Source organism: Phocoena phocoena, chromosome 6, assembly GCF_963924675.1.
Source record: "Phocoena phocoena chromosome 6, mPhoPho1.1, whole genome shotgun sequence".
Taxonomy (NCBI): Eukaryota; Metazoa; Chordata; class Mammalia; order Artiodactyla; family Phocoenidae; genus Phocoena; species Phocoena phocoena.
Window position 1 is genome coordinate 97,781,095 of NC_089224.1, and position 22,752 is coordinate 97,803,846.

A 22,752-nucleotide genomic window follows, 5' to 3' on the forward strand; every position below is an offset into this window, starting at 1 on the left:
CACCTGTGCTCACAGCCATGTGCGTGTGTACCCACAGTTGAGTACAGCTCTCTCTCTGTTCTTGGCTCTACCTTGCTAAAATCTTTTTTGGACCCTAATAGGGCAGTGATGAAATGGCATCATGAGTTGGGGGCACAAACACTGTGAATTTGGAGCATAGATGCAAGAGACGGGGATGCCACACAGTATGGACTCCTTGTGAACTTGGCTCTCCCCATGAAGAACCCTTGTGGGTTTTTTATGGGAGCCCACAAAAAGTCGACGAGCCACTGAGCATTAGAGACCCCCAACCCGAACTTTAATCAAAGGGGCTTCACTTTCATCTGCTTTTTATATTAAAGGGTTACACAGCATTACCTTTGATGAGGGGAGGGGTATGTTCATTGCTTTGAGAAATCAGTGGTCTAATTCTGCCTCTTTATTTCACCACTGTGAGTCCTGAGACCCAGAGAAGATAAGCCACTTAGTCAAAATTACCAAGTAACCAACCAGTGGCTGAGGTTTGGAAGACTAGAACCCAGGTTTTCTAAAGCCCTGCCAACTGCCTTTCCACTACACCAGTACGATTACGATCTGTCCCTAAAACATCTTTAAAAGCCAAGTTGTGCCCAGCATTAAACTCCAAGGCGGCTGGGAGACAGAGATGGACGGGATATTGGCCTTGTCTTTGAGGAGCTGACAGTCTTGCACCAACTACAGGTTCACAAGCTGTAGAAGACAGCGTGCTAAGTGTTCAGGTGGGAAATGCAAGTGCTGGGGGGTTGCAGAGACCCCTGACTTTCCCCTAAGATGACTCTGGGTTCGGATCAGTAATAATTTTACTCCGTCATCTTTTCCTCATCTTTCAAGCATGACAGAGTTGGAGGAACACAGGGAAGAAAAGAAAGAAATCAACATATGCTAGGTACAGTCTAGAAGGGTAAAAATAAATGAGAAACCAACTTAGATTGAAATCACTACTCTGCCTCTGCCAGTTGCTCTTGGCCAAGTCCCTTTCTTGCTCTGAGCCTCAGGGTCTTCATGTGTGAAGTGGGAAGAGCAATCAATGCCTACCTTACTTGTTTTATTTGAGAACAAAAGGAGAAAGCAAACATGGAAAGTGTGTGACATCGAGTATATCTGTACTCCTGTGTTAGAGAAGAAAGCACCCATAATCATACACCAACCATCATGCCAAGTTCCTAGTGATTCTTACGTTCAGTCTTTACAATTCTTGAGTAGTTTACATTCAGCTTCCTAATATATTTGCACATATATTTATTGTAAATTATGTTTGTAGTTACCTGCTACCAGGAAAAGTGGGGGAAAGGGGGCTCAAATTTTCATACCATTTCCTCAAGTGAAATGAGCCCCCCGCTTCAGGAGGGCATAGTGGTCTATCCTGCTGCCTTTGCATACCCAGCATATAAGAGTATGTCTCCTAGCATAACCATAGTTTGGTTGGGAAAAACTTGGCTAGATAAGGGTCTTTAAAAATGGTAGAAGTGAGCTTCCCTGGTGGCACAGTGGTTAAGAATCCGCCTGCCAATGCAGGGGACACGGGTTCGAGCCCTGGTCTGGAAAGATCCCACATGCCGCAGAGCAACTAAGCCCGTGCGCCACAGCTACTGAGCCTGAGCTCTAGAGCCTGCGAGCCACAACTACCAAAGCCCGTGCTCCTAGAGCCCGTGCTCTGCAACAAGAGAAGCCCACGTGCAGCAATGAAGACCCAACACAGCCAAAAAAAAAAAAAGTTAGGACTGGTAGTTTGTCCAAAAGGGTATAGGGATTTGAAGCCAGGTACGCTGACTGTGGAGGTTTGTGAGAAGATGAGATACAGCTAAGTATCTACGGAGGCCAGCCCCCGTTTACTCCAGCATGCTAACCAGGCCTCCTTTCCTCCCTGCCTCTCTCCTCATGTACAGCCCTTCATGGGAGACAATTACTGTGATGCCATCAACAACCGAGCTTTCTGCAACTATGACGGTGGGGATTGCTGCGCTTCTACGGTGAAAACCAAAAAGGTAGGCCAGTGTGCCCCCCTCTGCAGCCACCTATGCAGGCCTCTCCAGCTTACTGGTCCAGGATCACCCCTACGTGCTGGACAACCCATTGCCCTGGTTGTGTCAGCACTCACCTACAAGCTTTATTGTATTACGTTGCATTGTATTTTTCATTCTTTCAGTCCGTAGTTGAGCTAGTATCATGTGCTAATCCCTGAGCTAGATGTGGAGGTTCGTGGATGATCTTTGTAGATGTAGTCCCTTTTCCTCAAAGCTTAGAGTCAGCTATGGAAGCAGACAAACTAAAGTGCAATACTTTTTAAAGGAAAGGACAGAGTTCTCTGAGGGCCCAGGCAAAGGGTTGGAGAGAGCTCTGCAGAGGGATGTGCATCAATGCTGAAACTTGAGGTAAGAGGAGAAGGGGCAGACAGGTGGCCAGGAAAAGTGTCTGGGGCAGGAGACCGGCATGTAAAGTCCTAGGGAGAACACACATGTTCAGGGGGTATGGCTAAAGTCTAGGGGAAGAGGGAAGATGGGACACTCCCAGCAAGGTCAGTTATGGCCTTTAAGCATTTTACAATCTCTTCTGTTGTTTACACCTGTAGAATTAGGGGGTGTGGTCTTGGTTGCCATTGTCTTCCTTAGGGTATTAGGATGTTACAGGAGTGATTCAAGTATTTATAGTGAAACTGGAACATCCAGCTGAGATGCATCTCACCCACCCACAGAAGAGTGGCAACCTCTACTTTCCTCCTGATGAGAGCTGGGACCAGAGTTTGGGGCCCGAGCCGAGAGTTGGGAGAGAGGTGGCCAACCTGGCCAATGTGAGTTGAAAAGTATTTCCTGTGACAAACGAGCTCATGGGGAGCTACTTCTTCCTTTCTTTTCTTTTCTTTTCACATCTTTATTGGAGTATAATTGCTTTACAATGTTCTGTTAGTTGCTGCTGTATAACAAAGTGAATCAGCTATACGTATACATATATCCCCATATCTCCTCCCTCTTGCGTCTCCCTCCCACCCTCCCTATCCCACCCCTCTAGGTGGTCACAAAGCACTGAGCTGATCTCCCTGTGCTACGAGGCTGCTTCTCACTAGCTACCTATTTTACATTTGGTAGTGTATATATGCCCATGCCACTCTCTCACTTCGTCTCAGCTTACCCTTCCCCTGCCCCATGTCCTCAAGTCCATTCTCAAGTAAGTCTGTGTCTTTATTCCTGTCATGCCCCTAGGTTCTTCAGGACCTTTTTTTTTTTTTTTTAGATTCCATATATATGTGTTAGCATATGGTATTTGTTTTCCTGTTTCTGACTTACTTCACTCTGAATGACAGACTCTAGGTCCATCTACCTCACTACAAATAACTCAATTTCATTTATTTTTATGGCTGAGTAATATTCCACTGTATATATGTGCCACATCTTCTTTATCCATTCATCTGTCGATGGACACTTAGGTTGCTTCCATGTCCTGGCTATTGTAAATAGAGCTGCAATGAACATTGTGGTACATGACTCTTTTTGAATTATGGTTTTCTCAGTAGTGGGATTGCTGGGTCATATGGTAGTTCTATTTTTAGTTTTCTAAGGAACCTCAGTACTGTTCTCCATAGTGGCTGTATTAACTTACATTCCCACCAACAGTGCAAGAGGATTCCCTTTTCTCCACACCCTCTCCAGCATTTATTGTTTGTAGATTTTTTGATGATGGCCATTCTGACTGCTGTGAGGTGATACCTCATTGTAGTTTTGATTTGCATTTCTCTAATGATTAGTGATGTTGAGCATCCTTTCATGTGTTTGTTGGCAAGCTATATCTTCTTTGGAGAAATGTCTGTTTAGGTCTTCTGCCTCCTTTCGGATTGGGTTGTTTGTTTTTTGATATTGAGCTGCATGAGCTGCTTATACATTTTGGAGATTAATCCTTTGTCAGTTGCTTCATTTGCAAATATTTTCTCCCATTCTGAGGGTTGTCTTTTCGTCTTGTTTATGGGTTCCCTTTGCTGTGCAAAAGCTTTTAAGTTTCATTGGTCCCATTTATTTATTTTTGTTTTTATTTCCATTTCTCTGGGAGGTGGGTCAAAAAGGATCTTGCTGTGATTTATGTCATAGAGTGTTCTGCCAGTGTTTCCCTCTAAGGCTTTTATAGTGTCTGGCCTTACATTTACGTCTTTAATCCAGTTTGAGTTTATTTTTGTATATGGTGTTAGGGCGTGTTCTCATTTCATTCTTTTATGGGTAGCTGTCCAGTTTTCCCAGCATCACTTATTGAAGAGTCTGTCTTTTCTCCACTGTATACTCTTGCCTCCTTTATCAAAATTAAGGTGACTATATGTGCATGGGTTTATCTCTGGGCTTTCTATACTGTTCCATTGATCTATATTTCTGTTTTTGTGCCAGTACTATACTGTCTTGATTACTGTGGCTTTGTAGTATAGTCTGAAGTCCGGGAGCCTGATTCCTCCAGCTCTGTTTTTCTTGCTCAAGATTGCTTTTGCTATTCGGGGTCTTTTGTGTTTCCATACAAATTGTGAGACTTTTTGTTCTAGTTCTGTGAAAAATGCCACTGGTAGTTTGATAAGGATTGCATTGAATCCATAGATTGCTTTGGGTAGTACAGTCATTTTCACAATGTTGATTCTTCCACTCCAAGAACATGGTATATCTCTCCATCTGTTTGTATCATCCTTAATTTCTTTCATCAGTATCTTATTGTTTTCTGCATACAGGTCTTTTGTCTCCTTAGGTAGGTTTATTCCTAGGTATTTTATTCTTTTTGCATTGGTAAATGCAAGTGTTTCCTTAATTTCTCTTTCAGATTTTTCATGATTAGTGTATAGGAATGCAAGAGATTTCTGTGCATTAATTCTGTATCCTGCTACTTTACCAAATTCACTGATTAGCTCTAGTAGTTTTCTGGTAGCATCTTTAGGAATCTCCACGTATAGTATCATGTCATCTGCAAACAGTTATAGCTTTACTTCTTCTTTTCTGATTTGGATTCCTTTTATTTCTTTTTCTTCTCTGATTGCTCTGGCTGAAAGTTCCAAAACTGTGTTGAATAATAGTGGTGAGAGTGGACAACCTTGTCTTGTTCCTGATCTTAGTGGAAATGGTTTCAGTTTTTCACCATTGAGGACGATGTTGGCTGTGGGTTTGTCATATATGGCCTTTATTATGTTGAGGTAAGTTCCCTCTATGCCTACTTTCTGGAGGGTTTTTATCATAAATGGGTGTTGAATTTTGTAGAAAGCTTTTTCTCCATCTATTGAGATGACCATATGGTTTTTCTCCTTCAGTTTTTTTTAATATGGTTTATCACATTGATTGATTTGCGTATATTGAAGAATCCCTGCACTCCTGGCATAAACCCCACTTGATCATGTGTATGATCCTTTTAATGTGCTGTTGGATTCTGTTTGCTAGTATTTTGTTGAGGATTTTTGCATCTATGTTCATCAGTGATATTGGCCTATAGTTTTCTTTCTTTGTGACATCTTTCTCTGGTTTTGGTATCAGGGTGATGGTGGCCTCGTAGAATCAGTTTGGGAGAGATCCTCCCTCTGCTATATTTTGGAAGAGTTTGAGAAGGATAGGTGTTAGCTCTTCTCTAAATGTTTGATAGAATTTGCCTGTGAAGCCATCTGGTCCTGGGCTTTTGTTTGTTGGAAGATTTTGAATCACAGTCTCAATTTCAGTGCTTGGGATTGGTCTGTTTATATTTTCTATTTCTTCTTGGTTCACTCTCAGAATGTTGTGCTTTTCTAAGACTTTGTCCATTTCTTCCTCGTGTCCATTTTATTGGCATATAGTTACTTGTAGTAATCTCTCATGATCCTTCGTATTTCTGCAGTGTCAGTTGTTACTTCTCCTTTTTCATTTCTAATTCTATTGATTTGAGTCTTCTCCCTTTTTTTTCTTGATGAGTCTGGCTAATGGTTTATCAATTTTGTTTATCTTCTCAAAGAACCAGCTTTTAGTTTTATTGATCTTTGCTATTGTTTCCTTCATTTCTTTTTCATTTATTTCTGATGTGATCTTTATGATTTCTTTCCTTCTGCTAACTTTGGGTTTTATTTGCTTTCTCTAATTGCTTTAGGTGGAAGGTTAGTTTGTTTATTTGAGATGTTTGTTTCTTGAGGTAGGATTGTACTGCTATACACTTCCCTGTTAGAACTGCTTTTGCTGCATCCCATAGGTTTTGGGGCATCATGTTTTCATTGTCATTTGTTTTTAGGTATTTTTTGATTTCCTCTTTGATTTCTTCCATGACCTCTTGGTTATGTAGTAGTGTATTGTTTAGCCTCCATGTGTTTGCATTTTTTACAGGTGTTTTCCTTTAATTGATATCTAGTTTCATAGTGTTGTGGTCAGAAAAGATATCTGATACAATTTCAATTTTCTTAAATTTACCAAGTCTTGATTTGTGACCCAACATGTGATCTATCCTGGAGAATGTTCCGTGAGCACTTGAGAAGAAAGCGTATTCTGTTGGTTTTGGATGGAATGTCCTTTAAATATCAATTAGGTCCATCTTATTTAATGTATCATTTAAAGCTTGTGTTTCTTTATTTATTTTCATTTTGGATCATCTGTCCATTGGTGAAATTGGGGTGTTAAAGTCCCCTACTATGATTGTGTTACTGTCGATTTCTCCCTTTTATGGCTGTTACCATTTGCCTTATATATTGAGGTGCTCCTGTGTTGGGTGGATAAATATTTACAATTGTTATGTCTTCTTCTTGGATTGATCCCTTGATCATTATGTAGTGTCCTTCTTTGTCTCTTGTAATAGTCTCTATTTTTTAAAGTCTATCTTGTCTGATATGAGAATTGCTACTCCAGCTTTCTTTTATTTTCCATTTGCATGGAATATCTTTTTCCATCACCTCACTTTCAGTCTGTATGTTTCCCTAGGTCTGAAGTGGGTCTCCTGTAGACAGCATATATATGGGTCTTGTTTTTGTATCCATTCAGCGAGCCTGTGTCTTTGGTTGGAGCATTTAATCCATTTACATTTAAGGTAGTTATCATATGTATGTTCCTATTACTATTTTCTTAATTGTTTTGGGTTTGTTATTGTAGGTCTTTTCCTCCTCTTGTGTTTCCTGCCTGTAGAAGTTCCTTTAACATTTGTTGTAAAGCTGGTTTGGTGGTGCTGAATTCTCTTAACTTCTGCTTGTCTGTAAAGGTTTTAATTTCTCTGTCGAATCTGAATGAGATCCTTGCTGGGTAGAGTAATCTTGGTTGTAGGTTTTTCCCTATCATCACTTTAAATATGTCCTGCTACTCCCTTCTGGCTTGCAGAGTTTCTGCTGAAAGATCAGCTGTTAACCTTATGGGGATGCCCTTGTATGTTTTTTGTTGTTTTTCCTTTGCTGCTTTTAATATTTTTCTTTGTATTTAATTTTTGATAGTTAGTTAGATTAATATGTGTCTTGGTGTGTTTCTCCTTCGATTTATCCTATATGGGACTCTCTGTGCTTCCTGCCCTTGATTGACTATTTCCTTTCCCATATTTGGGATTTTCAACTATAATCTCTTCTAATATTTTCAGTCCCTTTTTCTCTTCTTCTTCTGGGACCCCTATAATTCGAATGTTGGTGCGTGTAATGTTGTCCCAGAAATCTCTGAGACTGTTCTCAATTCTTTCATTCTTTTTTCTTTATTCTGCTTGTGTTAGTTATTTCCACTATTTTATCTTCCAGGTCACTTATCCGTTCTTCTGCCTCAGTTATTCTGCTGTTGATTCCTTCTAGAGAATTTTTAATTTCATTTATTGTGTTGTTCATCATTGTTTGTTTGCTCTTTAGTTCTTCTAGGTCCTTGTTAAACGTTTCTTTTATTTTCTCCATTCTATTTCCAAGATTTTGGATCATCTTTACTATCATTCCTCTGAATTCTTTTTCAGGTAGACTGCCTCTTTCTTCTTCATTTGTTTGGTCTGGTGGGTTTTTACCTTGCTCCTTCATCTGCTGTGTGTTTCTCTGTCTTCTCATTTTGCTTAACTTACTGTGTTTGGGGTCTCCTTTTCACAGGCTGCAGGTTTGTAGTTCCCACTGTTTATGGTGTCTGCCCCCAGTGAGTAAGGTTAGTTTCAGTGGGTTGTGTAGGCTTCCTGGTGGAGGGGACTGGTGCCTGTGCTCTGGTAGATGAGGCTGGATCTTTTCTTTGTGGTGGGCAGGACTGCATCCGGTGGTGTGTTTTGGGGTGTCTGTGATCTTATTATGATTTTAGGCAGCCTCTCTGCTAATGGGTGGGGTTTTGTTCCTGTCTTTCTAGTTGTTTGGCATAGGGTGTCCAGCAGTGTAGCTTGCTGGTCGTTGAGTGGAGCTGGGTCTTAGTGTTGAGATGGAGATCTCTGGGAGAGCTTTCACCATTTGATATTATGTGGAGCCAGGAGGTGTCTGGTGGACCAATGTCCTGAACTTGGCTCTCCCACCTCAGAGCCACAGGCCTGAGCACCAAGACCCAGTCAGCCACACAGCTTAGAAGAAAAGGGAGAAAAAAAGAAAAAGAAAAAAATAAATAAAATAAAATAAAAAAGTTATTAAAATAAAAACTATTTAAAATTATTAAAAGTTAAAAAGTAATAAAAAAAAAGAAAGAGCAACCAAACCAAAAAACAAATCCAAAAATGATAACAAGTACTAAAAAGTATACAAAACAACACACAAAAAAACAACAGACAGATAGAATCCTAGGACAAATGGTAGAAGCAAAGCTGTACAGACAAAATCACACAAAGAAGCATACACATACACACTCACAAAAAGAGAAAAAGGAAAAAAAAAATATATATATATATATATAAAGGAGGAAGAGAGCAACCAAATCAGTAAACAAAGCTGCCAATGATAATAAACTCTAAATACTAAACTAAGACAAATGTAAAACCAGAAACAAATTAGATGCAGAAAGCAAACCCCAAGTCTACAGTAGCTCCCAAAGTCCACTGCCTCAGTTTTGGGAGATTTGTTGTCTATTCAGATATTCCAGAGATGCAGGGTACGTCAAGTTGATTGTGGAGATATAATCCACTGCTCCTGAGGCTGCTGGGAGAGATTTCCGTTTCTCTTCTTTGTTCGCACAGTTCCTGGGGTTCAGCTTTGGATTTGGCTCCGCCTCTGCGTGTAGGCCACCTGAGGGCGTCTGTTCCCGCCCAGATAGGACAGGGTTAAAGGAGCAGCTGATTAGGGGGCTGTGGCTCACTCAGGCGGGGAGGAGGGAGGGGTACGGAATGCGGGGTGAGCCTGCGGCGGCAGAGGCTGGCATGCTGTTGCACCAGTCTGAGGCGCACCTTGTGTTCTCCCGGGGAAGTTGTCCCTGGATCACGGGACCCTGGCAGTGGCGGGGTGCACAGGCTCCGGGAGGGGAGGTGTGGATAGTGACCTGTGCTTGCACACAGGCTTCTTGGTGGCGGCAGCAGCAGCCTTAGTGTCTCATGCCCGTCTCTGGGGTCCGTGCTGATAGCCGCAGCTCGTGCCTGTCTCTGGAGCTCGTTTAGGTGGTGCTCTGAATCCCCTCTCCTCGCGCACCCTGAAACAATGGCCTCTTGCCTCTTCGGCAGGTCCAGAATTTTTCCTGGACTCCCTCCCGGCTAGCCGTGGCGCACTAACCCCTTCAGGCTGTGTTCACGCAGCCAACCCCAGTCCTCTCCCTGGGATCTGACCTCTGAAGCCCAAGCCTCAGCTCCCAGCCTCCGCCCACCCTGGCGGGTGAGCAGACAAGCCTCTCGGGCTAGTGAGTGCTAGTCGGTACCGATCCTCTGTGCAGGAACCTCTCTGCTTTGCCCTTTGCACCCCTGTTGCTGCGCTCTCCTCTGTGGCTCCGAAGCTCCCCCCACCCACCCCATCCCCCTGCTCCCCGCCTCCACCAGTGAAGGGGCTTCCTAGTGTGTGGAAACTTTTCCTCCTTCACAGCTCCCTCCCAGTGGTACAGGTCCTGTCCCTATTCTTTTGTCTCTGTTTTTTTCTTTTTTCTTTTGCCCTACCCAGGTACGTGGGGAGTTTCTTGCCTTTTGGGAAGTCTGAGGTCTTCTGCCAGCATTCAGTAGGTGTTCTGTAGGAGTTGTTCCACATGTAGATGTATTTCTGATGTATTTGTGGGGAGGAAGGTGATCTTCACGTCTTACTTCTCCATCATCTTGAAGGTCTCTGAACTATTTCTATTTTTATATTCATATATATTCTAAGCTGAAAAAACATTTGATCTTATCTCTCATTTTAAAGAGGGGAAACTGGTTTTGAGATGTGAAGGGCAAAGAATCACAGTCATTTGGGCTATAGAGCTCTGTGATGATCTAGTCCAAACTTTTCGTTTCCTTAATGGGGGCTCTGAGGCCCGTAAAGGAGGAATGATTTGTCCAAGGTAGCAAAGTGAGTGATAGAAATAGAGCAAGGTTCCTGGCTTCCTATCCTAGTCCCTTTATACTGTAGCGTCCTTAAGAGAATTTGTTCCTTCAAGAAAGATGCTCTGATTCTAAAATACAGGGGTGAACAGGGCAAGACCCAAGAAACACACTCAAATCGGAGAACTGTTACTGTATCTCCTGGTTGGCTCCAGACTTCTTTAGTTGCATTTTTTGCTGTACATAGTTAGTATACTTAGTATATGGTTGTGATGTACAATAATTTATGTAATCATTTATCTCCAACTTCGATTTTAACTTTTAAGTTATTTCATTTTCTCACAATGATAATGATGCTGATGAACATCTTTACATGGAAATATTTTATAGCTGTAATTATTCATTTATAACTGATTCTTGGAATTAACATGAGTAGGATAAAAGTTGTCAGCATTTTTGTAATATTTTAATTTTATTGACAAGGTTGATTTACAAGGTTGTATTAGTTTCAGGTGTACAGCAAAGCAATTCAGTTATACATATACATATATTCATTCTTTTTTAGATTTTCTCATATACGTTATCACAGAATATTGCAGAGTTCCCTGTGCTGTACAGTAGGTCCTTGTTGGTTATCTATCTTATATATAGTAATGTGTGTGTGTTCATCCCAAGCTCCTGGTTTATCCCTCCCCCCCCACATTTCACCTTTGGTAACCATAAGTTGGCTTTCAATATCTGTATGTCTGTTGATGTTTTGTAAATAAGTTCATTTGTATCTTTCAAAATTAGATTCCACATATGAGTGATATCATGATATTTGTCTTTCTCTGTCTGACTTCACTTAGTGTAATAATCTATAGGTCCATCCATATTGCTGCAAATGGCATTAGTTCATTCTTTTTTATGGCTGAGTAATATTCCATTGTATATATGTACCACATCTTCTTTATCCATTCCTCTGTCGATGAACATTTAGGTTGCTTCCATGTCTTGGCTATTGTAAATAGTGCTGCAATGAAAATTGGGGTGCATGTACCCTTTCAGATTATGGTTTTCTTCAGCTATATGCCCAGTAGTAGGATTGCTGGATCATATGATAGTTCTATTTTTAATTTTTTTAAGGAACTTCCATACTGTTCTCCATAGTGGTTGTACCCATTTATATTCCCACCAACAGTATGGGAGGGTTCCCTTTTCTCCACACCTTCTCCAGCATTTATTTTTTGTAGACTTTTTGATGATGGCCATTCTGACCAGTGTGAGGATACCTCATTGTGGTTTTGATTTGCATTTCTCTGATAATTAGTAATGTTGAGCATCTTTTTATGTGCTTTTTGGCCATCAGTATGTCTTCTTTGGAGAACTATCTATTTAGCTCTTCTGCCCATTTTTTGATTGGGTTGTTTTTTTGACTGGGTTGTTTGTTTTTTTGACATAGAGCTGCATGAGCTGCTTGTATATTTTGGAGATTGATCCCTTGTCAGTTGCTTCATTTGCAAATATTTTCTCCCATCATGTGGGTTGTCTTTTCATTTCATTTATGGTTTCCTTTGCTGTGCAGAAGCTCTTAAGTTTAATTAGGTCCCATTTGTTTATTTTTGTTCTTATTTTCATTACTCTAGGTGGACCTAAAAAGATCTTGCTGCAATTTATGTCAAGGAGTGTTCTTCCCATGTTGTCCTCTAAGAGTTTTAGAGTGTCCAGTCTTACATTTAGGTCTTTAACCCATTTTGAGTTTACTTTTGGGTATGGTGTTAGGGAGTGTTCTAATTTCATTCTTTTACATATAGCTGTCCGGTTTTCCCAGCACCACTCATTGAAGAGACTGTCTTTCCTCCATTGTATAGTCTTGCCTCCTTTGTCGTAGGTTAATTGACCAGAGGTGTGTGAGTTTACTTCTGGGCTTTCTATCCCATTCTGTTGATCTGTATTTCTGTTTTTGTGTCTGTACCATACTGTTTTGATGACTGTAGCTTTGTAGTATAGTATGAAGTCAGGGAGTCTGATTCCTCCAGCTCCATTTTTCTTTCTGAGGGTTGCTTTGGCTATTTGGTGTTTCCATATAAATGAAAAAAAAAACAAAACAATTTTGTTCTACTTGTGTGAAAAATGCCATCGGTAATTTGAGAGGGATGGCACTGAATCTGTAGATTGCCTTCGGTAGTATAGTCATTTTGAATATATTGATCCTTCCAATCCAGGAACGTGGTATATTCTTCCATCTGTTTGTGTCCTCTCTGGTTTCTTTCATCAGCGTCTTATAGCTTTTAGAGTAGAGGTCTTTTGTCTCCTTAGGTAGGTTTATTCCTAGGTATTTTATTCTTTTTGGTGCAATGGTAAATGGGATTGTTTCCTTAATTTCTCTTCCTGAGATTTCATTGTTAGTGTATAGGAATGCGAGAGATATCTGTGTATTAATTTTGTATCCTGCAACTTTACCGAATTCATTGATGAGCTATAGTATAGTAGCTTTCTGATAGCATCTTTAGGATTTTCTGTGTATAGTATCATGTCATCTGCAAACAGTGGCAGTTTTACTTCTTCCTTTCCAATTTGGATTCCTGTTATTTCTTTTTCTTCTCTGACTGCCATGGCTAGGACTTCCAAAACTATGTTGAATAGAAGTGGTGACAATGGACATCCTTGCCTTGTTCCTGATCTTAGAGGGAATGCTTTCAGATTTTCACTGTTGAGAATGTTTTCTGTGGGTTTGTCATATATAGCCTTTATTATGTTAAGTTTCCTCTATTCCCACTTTTCTGGAGAGCATGATCATAAATGGGTGTTAAATTTTGTCAAAAGCTTTTTCTGCATCTATTGAGATGATCATATGGTTTTTATTCTTCAGTCTGTTAATGTGGTGTATCACACTGATTGATTTGTGGATATTGAAGAATTCTTGCATCCCTGGGATAAATCCCACTTGATCCCGGTGTATGATCCTTTTAATGTATTGTTGGATTTGGTTTGTTAGTATTTTGTTGAGTATTTTTGCGTCTATGTTCATCAGTGATATCGGCCTGTAATTTTCTTTTTTGGTGGTATCTTTGTCTGAGTTTGGTATCAGGGTGATGGTGGCCTCATAGAATAAGCTTTGGAGTGTTCCTTCCTCTGCAATTTTTTGGGAAGAGTTTCAGAATAATAGGTGTTAATTCTTCTCTAAATGTTTGATAGAATTTGCCTGTGAAGCTATCTGGTCCTGGACTTCTGTTTGTTGGAAGTTTTTTAATCACTGTTTCAATTTCAGTACTTGTGATTGGTCTGTTCATATTTTCTGTTTCTTCCTGGTTCAGTCTTAGAAGCTTGTATCTTTCTAAGAATTTATCCATTTCTTCTAGGCTGTCCATTTTATTGCCATATAGTTGCTTGTAGTAGTCTCTTATGACCCTTTGTATTTCTGTGGTGTCAGTTGTAACTTCTTTTTCATTTCTAATTTATTGATTTGAGTCCTCTCTTTTTTTTTCTTGATGAGTCTGGCTGAATGTTTATCAATTTTGTTTATCATCTTCTCAAAGAACCAGCTTTTAGTTTCACTGATCTTTGCTATTGTTTTCTTCATCTGTATTTCATTTACTTCTGCTCTGATCTTTATGATTTCTTTCCTTCTACTTACTTTGGGTTTTGCTTGTCCCTCTTTCTGTAGTTAATTTAGGTGTAAGGTTAGGTTGTTTGAGATTTTTCTTGTTTCCTGAGATAAGATTGTATTGCTCTAAACCTCTCTCCTAGAACTGCTTTTACTGCATCCAAAGGTTTTGCACCATTGTGTTTTGTTGTCATTTGTCTCTAGGTATGTTTTTTTAATTTCCTCTTTGATTTCTCCAGTGATCCATTGGTTGTTTAGTAACCTATTGTTTAGCTTCCGTGTGTTTGTGTTTTTTACAGGTTTTCTCCCTGTACCTGATTTCTAATCCAGTAGTGTTGTGGTTGGAAAAGATGCTTGATATGATTTCTTAAATTTACCAAGGCTTAATTTGTGGCCCAAAATGTTATCTATCCTGGGGAATCGTCCATGAGCACTTGAGAAGAAAGTGTATTTTGCTGCTTTCAGATGGAATGTTCCATAAATATCAATTAAGTCCATTTGTTCTAATGTGTGTCATTTAAGGCCTGTGCTTCCTTATTGATTTTCTGTCTGGATGATCTGTCCATTGATGAGAGTGGGGTATTAAAGTCCCCCACTATTACTGTGTTACTGTTGATTTCTCCTTTTATGGCTGTTAGCACTGGCTTATATATTGAGGTGCTCCTTTGTTGGGTGCATATATATTTACAATTGTTATATCTTCTTCTTAGATTGATCCCTTGGTCATTATGTACTGTCCTTCTTTGTCTCTTGTAACAGTCTTTAAAGTCTATTTTGTCTGATATGAGTATTGCTACTCCAGCTTTTTTTTGATTTCCATTTGCATGGAATACCTTTTTCCATCCCCTCACTTTCAGTCTGTATGTGTCCCTAGGTCTGAAGTGTACAGGTTTTGGTTTTGTATCCATTCAGCCAGTCTACGTCTTTTGGTTGGAGCATTTAATCCATTTACATTTAAAGTAATTATCGATATAAATGTTCTTATTGACATTTTGTTAATTGTTTTGGATTTGTTTTTCAAGGTCTTTTTTCCTCCCTTCCTCTTCTGTTCTCTTGTCTTGTGATTTGATGTCCATCTTTAGTTACGTGTTTGGATTTCTTTTTCTTTTTTGTATGTGTATCTATTGTAGATTTTTGGTTTGTGGTTCCTGTGAGGTTTTGATATAGCAGTCTTTATATGTACAAGATTGTTTTTAGTTGCTGCTCTCTTAACTTCAAATGCTTTTCCTATATCCTGCATTTGTACTCTCCTTTTCTCATTACTGCTGATTTTTATATCATATTTGTGTGTGGATGATTTCCTACCTTTACTTTATGTTTGCATTTACTCATGAGCTTCCCTATTCGTAATTTTCTTGTATCTTTTGGTGGCCTTTTCTTTTCTGCCTAGAGAAATTTGTTGTAATGCTGGTTTGGTGGTGCTGAATTCTCTCAGGTTTTGCTTGTCTGTAAAACTTTTGATTTCTCTGTCGAATCTGAATGAGATCCTTGCTGGGTAGAATAATCTTGGTTGTAGTTTCTTCCCTTTCATCACTTTAAATATATCCTGCCACTCCCTTCTGGCTTGCAGAGTTTCTGCTGAAAAATCAGCTGATAACCTTATGGGGGTTCCCTTGTATGTTTTTTGTTGCTTTTAATATTTATTCTGTCTTTAATTTTTGTCAGTTTGATTAATATGTCCCAGCGTGTTCCTCCTTGGGTTTATCTTGTTCAGGACTCTCTGCACTTCCTGGACTTGAGTGTTTCCTTTCTCATGTTAGGGAAGTTTTCAGCTATAATCTCTTCAAATATTTTATCAGGCCCTTTCTCTCTCTCTCTTCTCCTTCTGGGACACCCCCCCATATAATGTGAATGTTGGTGTGTTTAATGTTGTCCCAGAGGTCTCTGAGACAGTTCTCATTTCTTTTCATCTTTTTCTTTATTCTGTTCCACGGCAGTGATTTCCATCATTCTTTCTAACAGGTCACTTATTTGTTCTTCTGCCTCAGTTATTCTGCTATTGATTCGTGCTGGTGTGTTTTTCATTCCAGTTATTGTATTGTTCATCTCTGTTCGTTTGTTCTTTAAATCTTCTAGCTCTTTGTTAATCATCTCTCATAACTTCTTTGTCTGTTCCTCCATTCTTTTTCTGAGCTCTTGGATCTTTACTGTCATTACTCTAAACTGTTTTTCAGGTAGGTTGCCTATCTATCTATCTCCTGTTCATTTAGTTGTTCTTGTAGGTTTGTGTCTTGTTCTTTCATCTGAAACATTTCTCTGCCATCTCATTTTGTCTAACTAACTTTGGGTGTTTGTGGTCTCCTTTCTGGTGGTTGCAGGGTTATAGCTCCTCTTCTGGTGTGTGCCCTCTGGTGGTTGAGATTGATCCTGAGGCTCATGCAAGCTTCCTGGTGGGAGGAACTGGTGTCTCCCCACTGGTGGGTGGAGCTGGGTCTTGTTCCTCTGGTGGGCAGGGCTGTGTCAAGCGGTGTGTTTTTAGGTGGCTTTAGGCACCCTGTCTGCTGATGGATGGGCCTGTGTTCCTGTCCTGCTGGTTGTTTGGCCTGAGGTGTTCCAGCACTGAAGACTGTAGGCTGTTGGGTAGGGCCAGGATGTGATGCCAAAATGGGGACCTCCGGGAGAGCTCACACCAATCAGAGCCTAGGAGAGCCTATTCTCTGGGGCTTCTGCCACCGGTGTTATTCTCCCTCCCACCCCCACCCAGTGAGCCACAGCCAACCCCTGCTGGCCCAGGAGACCCTCTAAGACTCGAAGGTAGGTCCAGCCCCAGCTCCTATGGGGTTACTGCTTCGTGCTGGGTCCCAGTGTACATGAAACTTTGTGTGTACCCTCCAAGAGTGGAGTCTCTGTTTCCCCCAGTCCTGTGGAGCTCCTGCACTCGAGTCCCACTGGCCTTCAAAGCCAAGTGCTCTGGGGCTTCTTCCTCTTTATGCCAGACCCCCAGGCTGGGAAGCTTGATGTGGGGCTCAGGATTCTCTTGTGGGAGAACCTCTACAATATAGTTACTTTCCAGTCTGTGGGTCACCCACCTGGCAGGTATGGGATTTGATTATCTTGTGAAACTGCCCCTCCCGCTGTCTCATTGTGGCTTCTTTGTCTTTGAATGTAAAGTATCTTTTTTGGTAGGTTCCAGTCTTTTTTATCAATGGTTGTCCAGCAGTTAGTTGTGATGTTGGTGTTTTCATGAGCAGAGGTGAGCTCAAGTTCTTCTACTCCACCCTCTTTTCCAGAGTCGAGGGACTGCTTTTAGTTTGGACGCTTGGGGCCTCTTTCCTCAGAATATGCTGTCCGTTATTCCCTTGATATCGGGTATGCAGGTACAGCGGCCCTTGTACGTTCCTGGGACACTGGCAGTAGGGCCTGGTGCCTGCTCGCAGATTTCCTAAGGGTGGGTGCTGAGTTCTCCTGGGACATCAGGGACAGGGCCAGGCTCCTGTGTGCAGGTCTCGTAGTGGTGGCCTGTGCCTGCCTCTGGAGCCCACGATGGCAGCAGTGACTCGCACCTGCCCCCAGAGCTCCTGTAGGTGGTGTCCTGTTGCCTGGGAGTGCTCACAGGGAAAGAAGCTCTTATGGTGGTCCCACCCCTCTCCTCATGCATTCCCCGCCCCCCCCCCACAATAATGGTGCCTTGATTCTCTGGTGGGCCCAGTCTAATTCTGAGTATACCCTTGGTTGCCACAGTCCAGCTCCTTCAGGCTGTTTCCAGACGGCCAACCCTGGTTCTCTCCTTGGGTCTGACCTCTGAAGCCTGAGCTTCAGCACCCAGCCCCAACCTGCACTAACAGAGGGGTGTTTGTTTTAGGCTACGGATTGCAGGGCAGTGGTGCCGACCTTCTGGGCAGGTTACGCTCCATTTTGCCGTCCGCAAACTAGTTGCTGTGCTCTCCTCCTAGGCTCTGAACCTCCCCCTCCATCCAGTCTGCTCTCCCCGCAGGGGAGGATACTTCCCGGCATGTGGAAACCTTTTCTCCTTCACAGCTCCCTCCCTGGGGCTCAGGCCCCATCCAGATTCCTTCTTTTTCTTGTTCCTCTTGTCCTACCTGGTTTTGTGGAGGTTTTCTTGTCTTTTTGGAGGTCTGAGGTCTTCCGTCAATGTTTGGTAGCTGTTCTGTGAGAACTGTTCTACTTGTAGATGTATTCTTTAATGTTTGTTTCGTGGGAGAAGGCGAGCTCCACGTCCTACTCCTCCACCGTCTCCATCCCCCCCTCCAGGTGTGAGCATTTTTAAGGCCCCTGATACCTGTTACCAAGCGAATACAGTGTGTCTCTTTCACTCCCTTGGAGTCACAGCCATTTTAACAGTGAACAACGAAGTTTGTGTTTTAGAAAGTTTGTGTAGAATTACAAAATGTTATTCACCTGACACCATCAGCTGGAGAAAGAGCAGCTCCAATTAAAATAATTTTCCTACCAACTATAACTTACATACTAAAACATTAAAAAATAAAACGAATTTTAGTGGGAAACTTCCTTAAGTGGCTTGTTATTTCTAGGGAGTACGTGGTAGGGACATGAAGTCATGATTGAGGTTCAGGTGCAGAGTCCAAATTATTACAGTCATTTGAATAGATGCATATAGATATATATCTCAAATGGCCATTTGGACTCTATATTTCTATACTGGGTTCAGCTGCAGCAATTTCAGGCTCCAGGGCCCTGAGATGAGTGCTGTCTCTTTACTAAGGGACCCAGAGTTAGTTAGCTTTTTGCTGGCTCTGAACATGCTCCCTAATCTTTCCCCCCCCCTCCCCCTTTTCTTTTCTACTCACATTATAAATGCAATTTTGGATTTTTGCGTTAAAAGATTACCTTCTCCCACTTTAAATTGTTGCTTCTTCCTGTCGGCCTAGGCCTCAGAGTGCAGGTGACCAGGCTCCCTCCGTGAAAGGAGACGTGTGTTCATGGAGTATCTCTATGGGCTGAGCACTGGACCAGGTTGTGTGCACATGGTAGAGTCCAGACAGACAGCATACCTACCCTTGTACAGCTCGCAGTATGTTTTGGGAGCCAGATTTTCAGCAGTGAGGTATACAGCTATGTACTTGATTACCTTTGCAGAAGGGACAATGAAGGAAAGGTGTGGGATCTTTTGGAGAACAGTGTGAAGGTCAGAGAAAGCTCCCCTGAGGAAGAGACATTCACACTGAGTCCTAAAGAATGAGTAGGAACTTCCCTGGTGAAGGTGAGTAGTGGTTAGGGGCAGAGTGGAGACAGCTGTTGGAACTATGTGTGACCTGTGTATTAGAGAGCCGGATGACCTCTCTCATGGTGCACGTGGCTTTGTCATAGTTATTTGTTGTTCAGAAGTGTTTGTTTGGAACTTTCTTCAGATTCAAGACTCCTGGAAATCTGACTTCTGGAGAAGAAAGGTGATTTGAATTAAAGTCATATTCCTACGATTTAAATTTCCCAACCTAACTTCTACATAAACTCCAACTTCTTGGAACCTTTCTACTCTCTCATCCACAACCAACTATCCTTGCAGTGAGCTGCTGTACAGAGGTAGATAGTTGATAATAAGACGGAACACCCCTGAGTGAGTGGCTGCACATCAGACACTGCCAGACGCTCATCCTCTGTTATCTTCCTAATGCTCATGTCAACCCCAGCCCCATTGCACAGGGGAGCCAGTTTGGGTTCAGACTACTTACAAGACTTGTTTGCAAATGCCAAGGCCCAAATTCGAACCCAGTTCTATCTGACTCACAAGCCCAGCTCTCTCTTTCTCCTGCGTGGGGCTGAGTCTCAGAAGAGGAAAGCAGGTGGGGACAGAGCCTTGTCCTCAGTGCACCTGGGCATGACCCTGCCCGTTCCAGTTGGAGACATTTCACTCTGGACCCAGACAGCCAGGGAACCCTGGGTATAGGACCCCCTCCCCTTGAGAAGGAGAAAGCAGCTTTTCTCGGGAGCAGCGACAGGGTGGGAAATAGCTGAGGCTCCCAGCCTTACCAATCAATCCTGACTACCCAGACAGGAGTTTCCCCTGAACGCAACAAAGTCCTGGTTTCTGTCTCCCGCTTCCACAGCAGGAAGCTCTCAGGGCAGGAGAGGGGCCAGAGACAGGCTTCCTTCCTCTCCTCCCCCTGTCCTTCACCTGCTAGCCTGTTTAATTCCCACCTGTACCCTTGGCCCCAGTTCCATGTTGTGGGAAGCTCCCTGCCCGGAAACTCTGAGCCTGGTGCTCAGCGTCTCACTGGCAGCGCACAGACTGACTCCATGCACCTTCCCAAGTGACAGTAATTGAGCACTTACTTACCATGTGCTTGGCCATGGGTTAGAATCTCTGTGCGTGTTATTCCATTTAGACTCCAGAACCATCCAACAAAGTACACATTTGAGACTCAGGTGGAGTCACTTGTACAGGTGGCCGATCTCTGTGTAGGATTTAGGATTTCCTGACTCCAAGCAAATAATAGTAGTTACTGTTTTTCGAGAGCTCACTGTTTACCACACATAGTGTCCCCTGTTCTTACATGCGTCATGTCATTTCATCACTACAGTAGCCCTGTTGTAGGTGTGGTCTCTTTTATCTTCACCTTATAGATGATGCAGCTGAGGCTTAGAAGGGTTGAGGCCACACAGCCAGTAAGTGGTCGAGCTGAGACACAAAGCTCGGGACTCTGCACCACACAGCACCTGCCTCTAACCGCCGTTCTGAGCATCTAGTTACAGCGGGCTTGCACCGCGCCCTTCCTTCAGTGGGTGGGCCTCTTGCTTTCCTGGTCCTCCTGGCCTGGGTCCTAGGTATGAACTGCAGCCCCAGAGCTAAGCACTTTCTCCTGGACTGCCTTCCTGCCTCCTCTCCCCCTAAACCTCTCCCCAGTCCCCAGAGCTGGGGCCTCCGCCCGGTCACTTGGGCCAGAATGATGTCTGTCTGCTCTCTCCAGCCTTCCTCCCCTTGTTTGTCTGTATAGACACCAGCTGTTCCCCACGTGTGCCTTGTGGGGTGACCTGGGCCCCGCTGGCCGACAAGAGCAAGACAGTGCGGGAAACTCCATCCGACAGGGGCGGCCAGCTTCCTGCCCAGACACCTGTGTTCAGTTCAAGGCAGGCAGGAAGGGGAAGGGGAGGGGCTCAGCTGCTCACGTGCCAGCTTATTACTTTCCTGTTGGAGCCCTGAGTCTAGAATACAGAGCAGATTTCCAGAACGGTTGCTTCAACAGTTTCCCCTTGTAACAATAACAAAAACATATTCATTTCTAATTGAAATCATTCTAAGTAAGCATGTGTTGGGGGGTGTAAGGGAGGAAGGAGAGACAACCTTAAAATATTGGACATACCAGGGCTTTCTAAGGCGTGGTGGCCTGGAACGCTGGCTACGGTCATGTCTCGGGCAGCTGCTAAGAGACTGATTCTGGAAGATGTCTGGGGAGTCGGGATGTAGTCCCAGTTCGACAACTTAGCTCTGAGGCCTTGGGCAGGCCAGGTTCATTAGGTTTTTCTCTCTTGATGTTTGGATTAGATTCATGTCTAAGGACCCTCCACAGGGCTTCCTGAGTGAGGTGGTGAGTGAACAGGAGCTTGAGGGCTGATCAGGGCTGGGCTCAGGGCAGAACGAAAGAAATAAGCCCAGGAGCATGTTTCAGCACAGGACGGCGCACCCAACTGATGACATCAAATGCAGTGTTGCCACACGCCTTCGCTAATCTAAGTGAAAACCTATTTTCTTGAGAAAGGGCATGAAACCCAAACGTAGTCCATTGGTCCAAGGAGGCTAGCGATTCTATAAGATATGGGAAGATAACCAAAAGCATGAGATGGAAAGCAGCCGTCTTAGCAGAGCTGATAAAGGGTTGGAGGTTGAGTTGCAGAGTTGGGGATATACATCAACAGGTCTAACATCTCAGCTTAGCAGCCAGAATGGTCATCAGAAAAGAAGTCAGGCGGCCTCACACCTCTATGCACAGCCCTTCCGTGTCCCTCCGTTTTACCAGAGTGAAAACCAGTCCTCCTGATGGCCTGCGTGCTCTGCCCATCCCCAGACCTCTCTGCCCTCACCCCCCCACCATGGGTGGCTTGCCCCACTTCACCCCAGCCCTCTGGACTCCTTGCCATCCCACACACAGGCCAGGCATCCTCCTACCTTCCAGTCTTCACCATTAGCTGTTCTTTTGGCCAAGAACATTCTTCTCCATTCATCCTCATGACTCACTCCAAGTCTTTGCCCAAGTGTTGTGTTCGCAATGTGCCCCACCCTGACCACCCACCTTACATCACCTCTGGCACTCCCACACCTGTTTACCTTGGCTTCCATGCTTGCTTCCTTCCGTAACACATCGCTCTGGCACATACTGTAAAATGTATTTATTATTTATCGTCTGGCAATCTCTATACCTCTTGGCTGCTGGCATGAAAATCTCATGAGAGCAAGAAGGTGCATTTATTTTGATCACTGTTATATCCCAAGTTCTGGTGCACCCCACTGCTGAGAACCTGCTGTGTGATAGACACCGTGCTAGGCCACGAGCGAGATGGACCTGAGCCTATCCATGCTGTGTTCGTATCTTGGGGACCAGTGGCCAGGCCTTAAGAGCACAGTAAATGCTAATGGAGACACAGCAATTGAGGAGCGTCAGTGTAGCTTCCTAGAGAAAGGCAACATCAGGTGAGACATGGAAGGTGCCGTAGGTCTTACTCAGGTAAAAGAAGGAGGAGGAGGGCCAGAGATAAAGATGAGAGAGAAGAGTATTTCTGGTAGAGGGCAGAGTCTGTGAAAAGCCCAGAACAAGGGAACACATTAAGGAAACCCTAATCCCTGAATATGGCTAGAGCACAGTGCAAGAGGGGAACGGGTGAGAGGTGAGACTAGGGGCACGAGCAAGGCTTTTATAAAC

The 22,752-nt window shown here is 43.1% G+C and overlaps 1 protein-coding gene across 1 annotated transcript in view; it reads left to right on the forward strand.

The window, feature by feature from the left end:
- Positions 1-22,752, forward strand: part of PAPPA (pappalysin 1) — a 251,444-nt gene that overhangs the window by 222,924 nt on the left and 5,768 nt on the right. Inside the window, exon 21 of the mRNA XM_065878999.1 lies at positions 1,905-2,003. Within this exon, the coding sequence (XP_065735071.1) occupies positions 1,905-2,003 (99 nt within the window). The remainder of the gene's footprint in view (positions 1-1,904; positions 2,004-22,752) is intronic.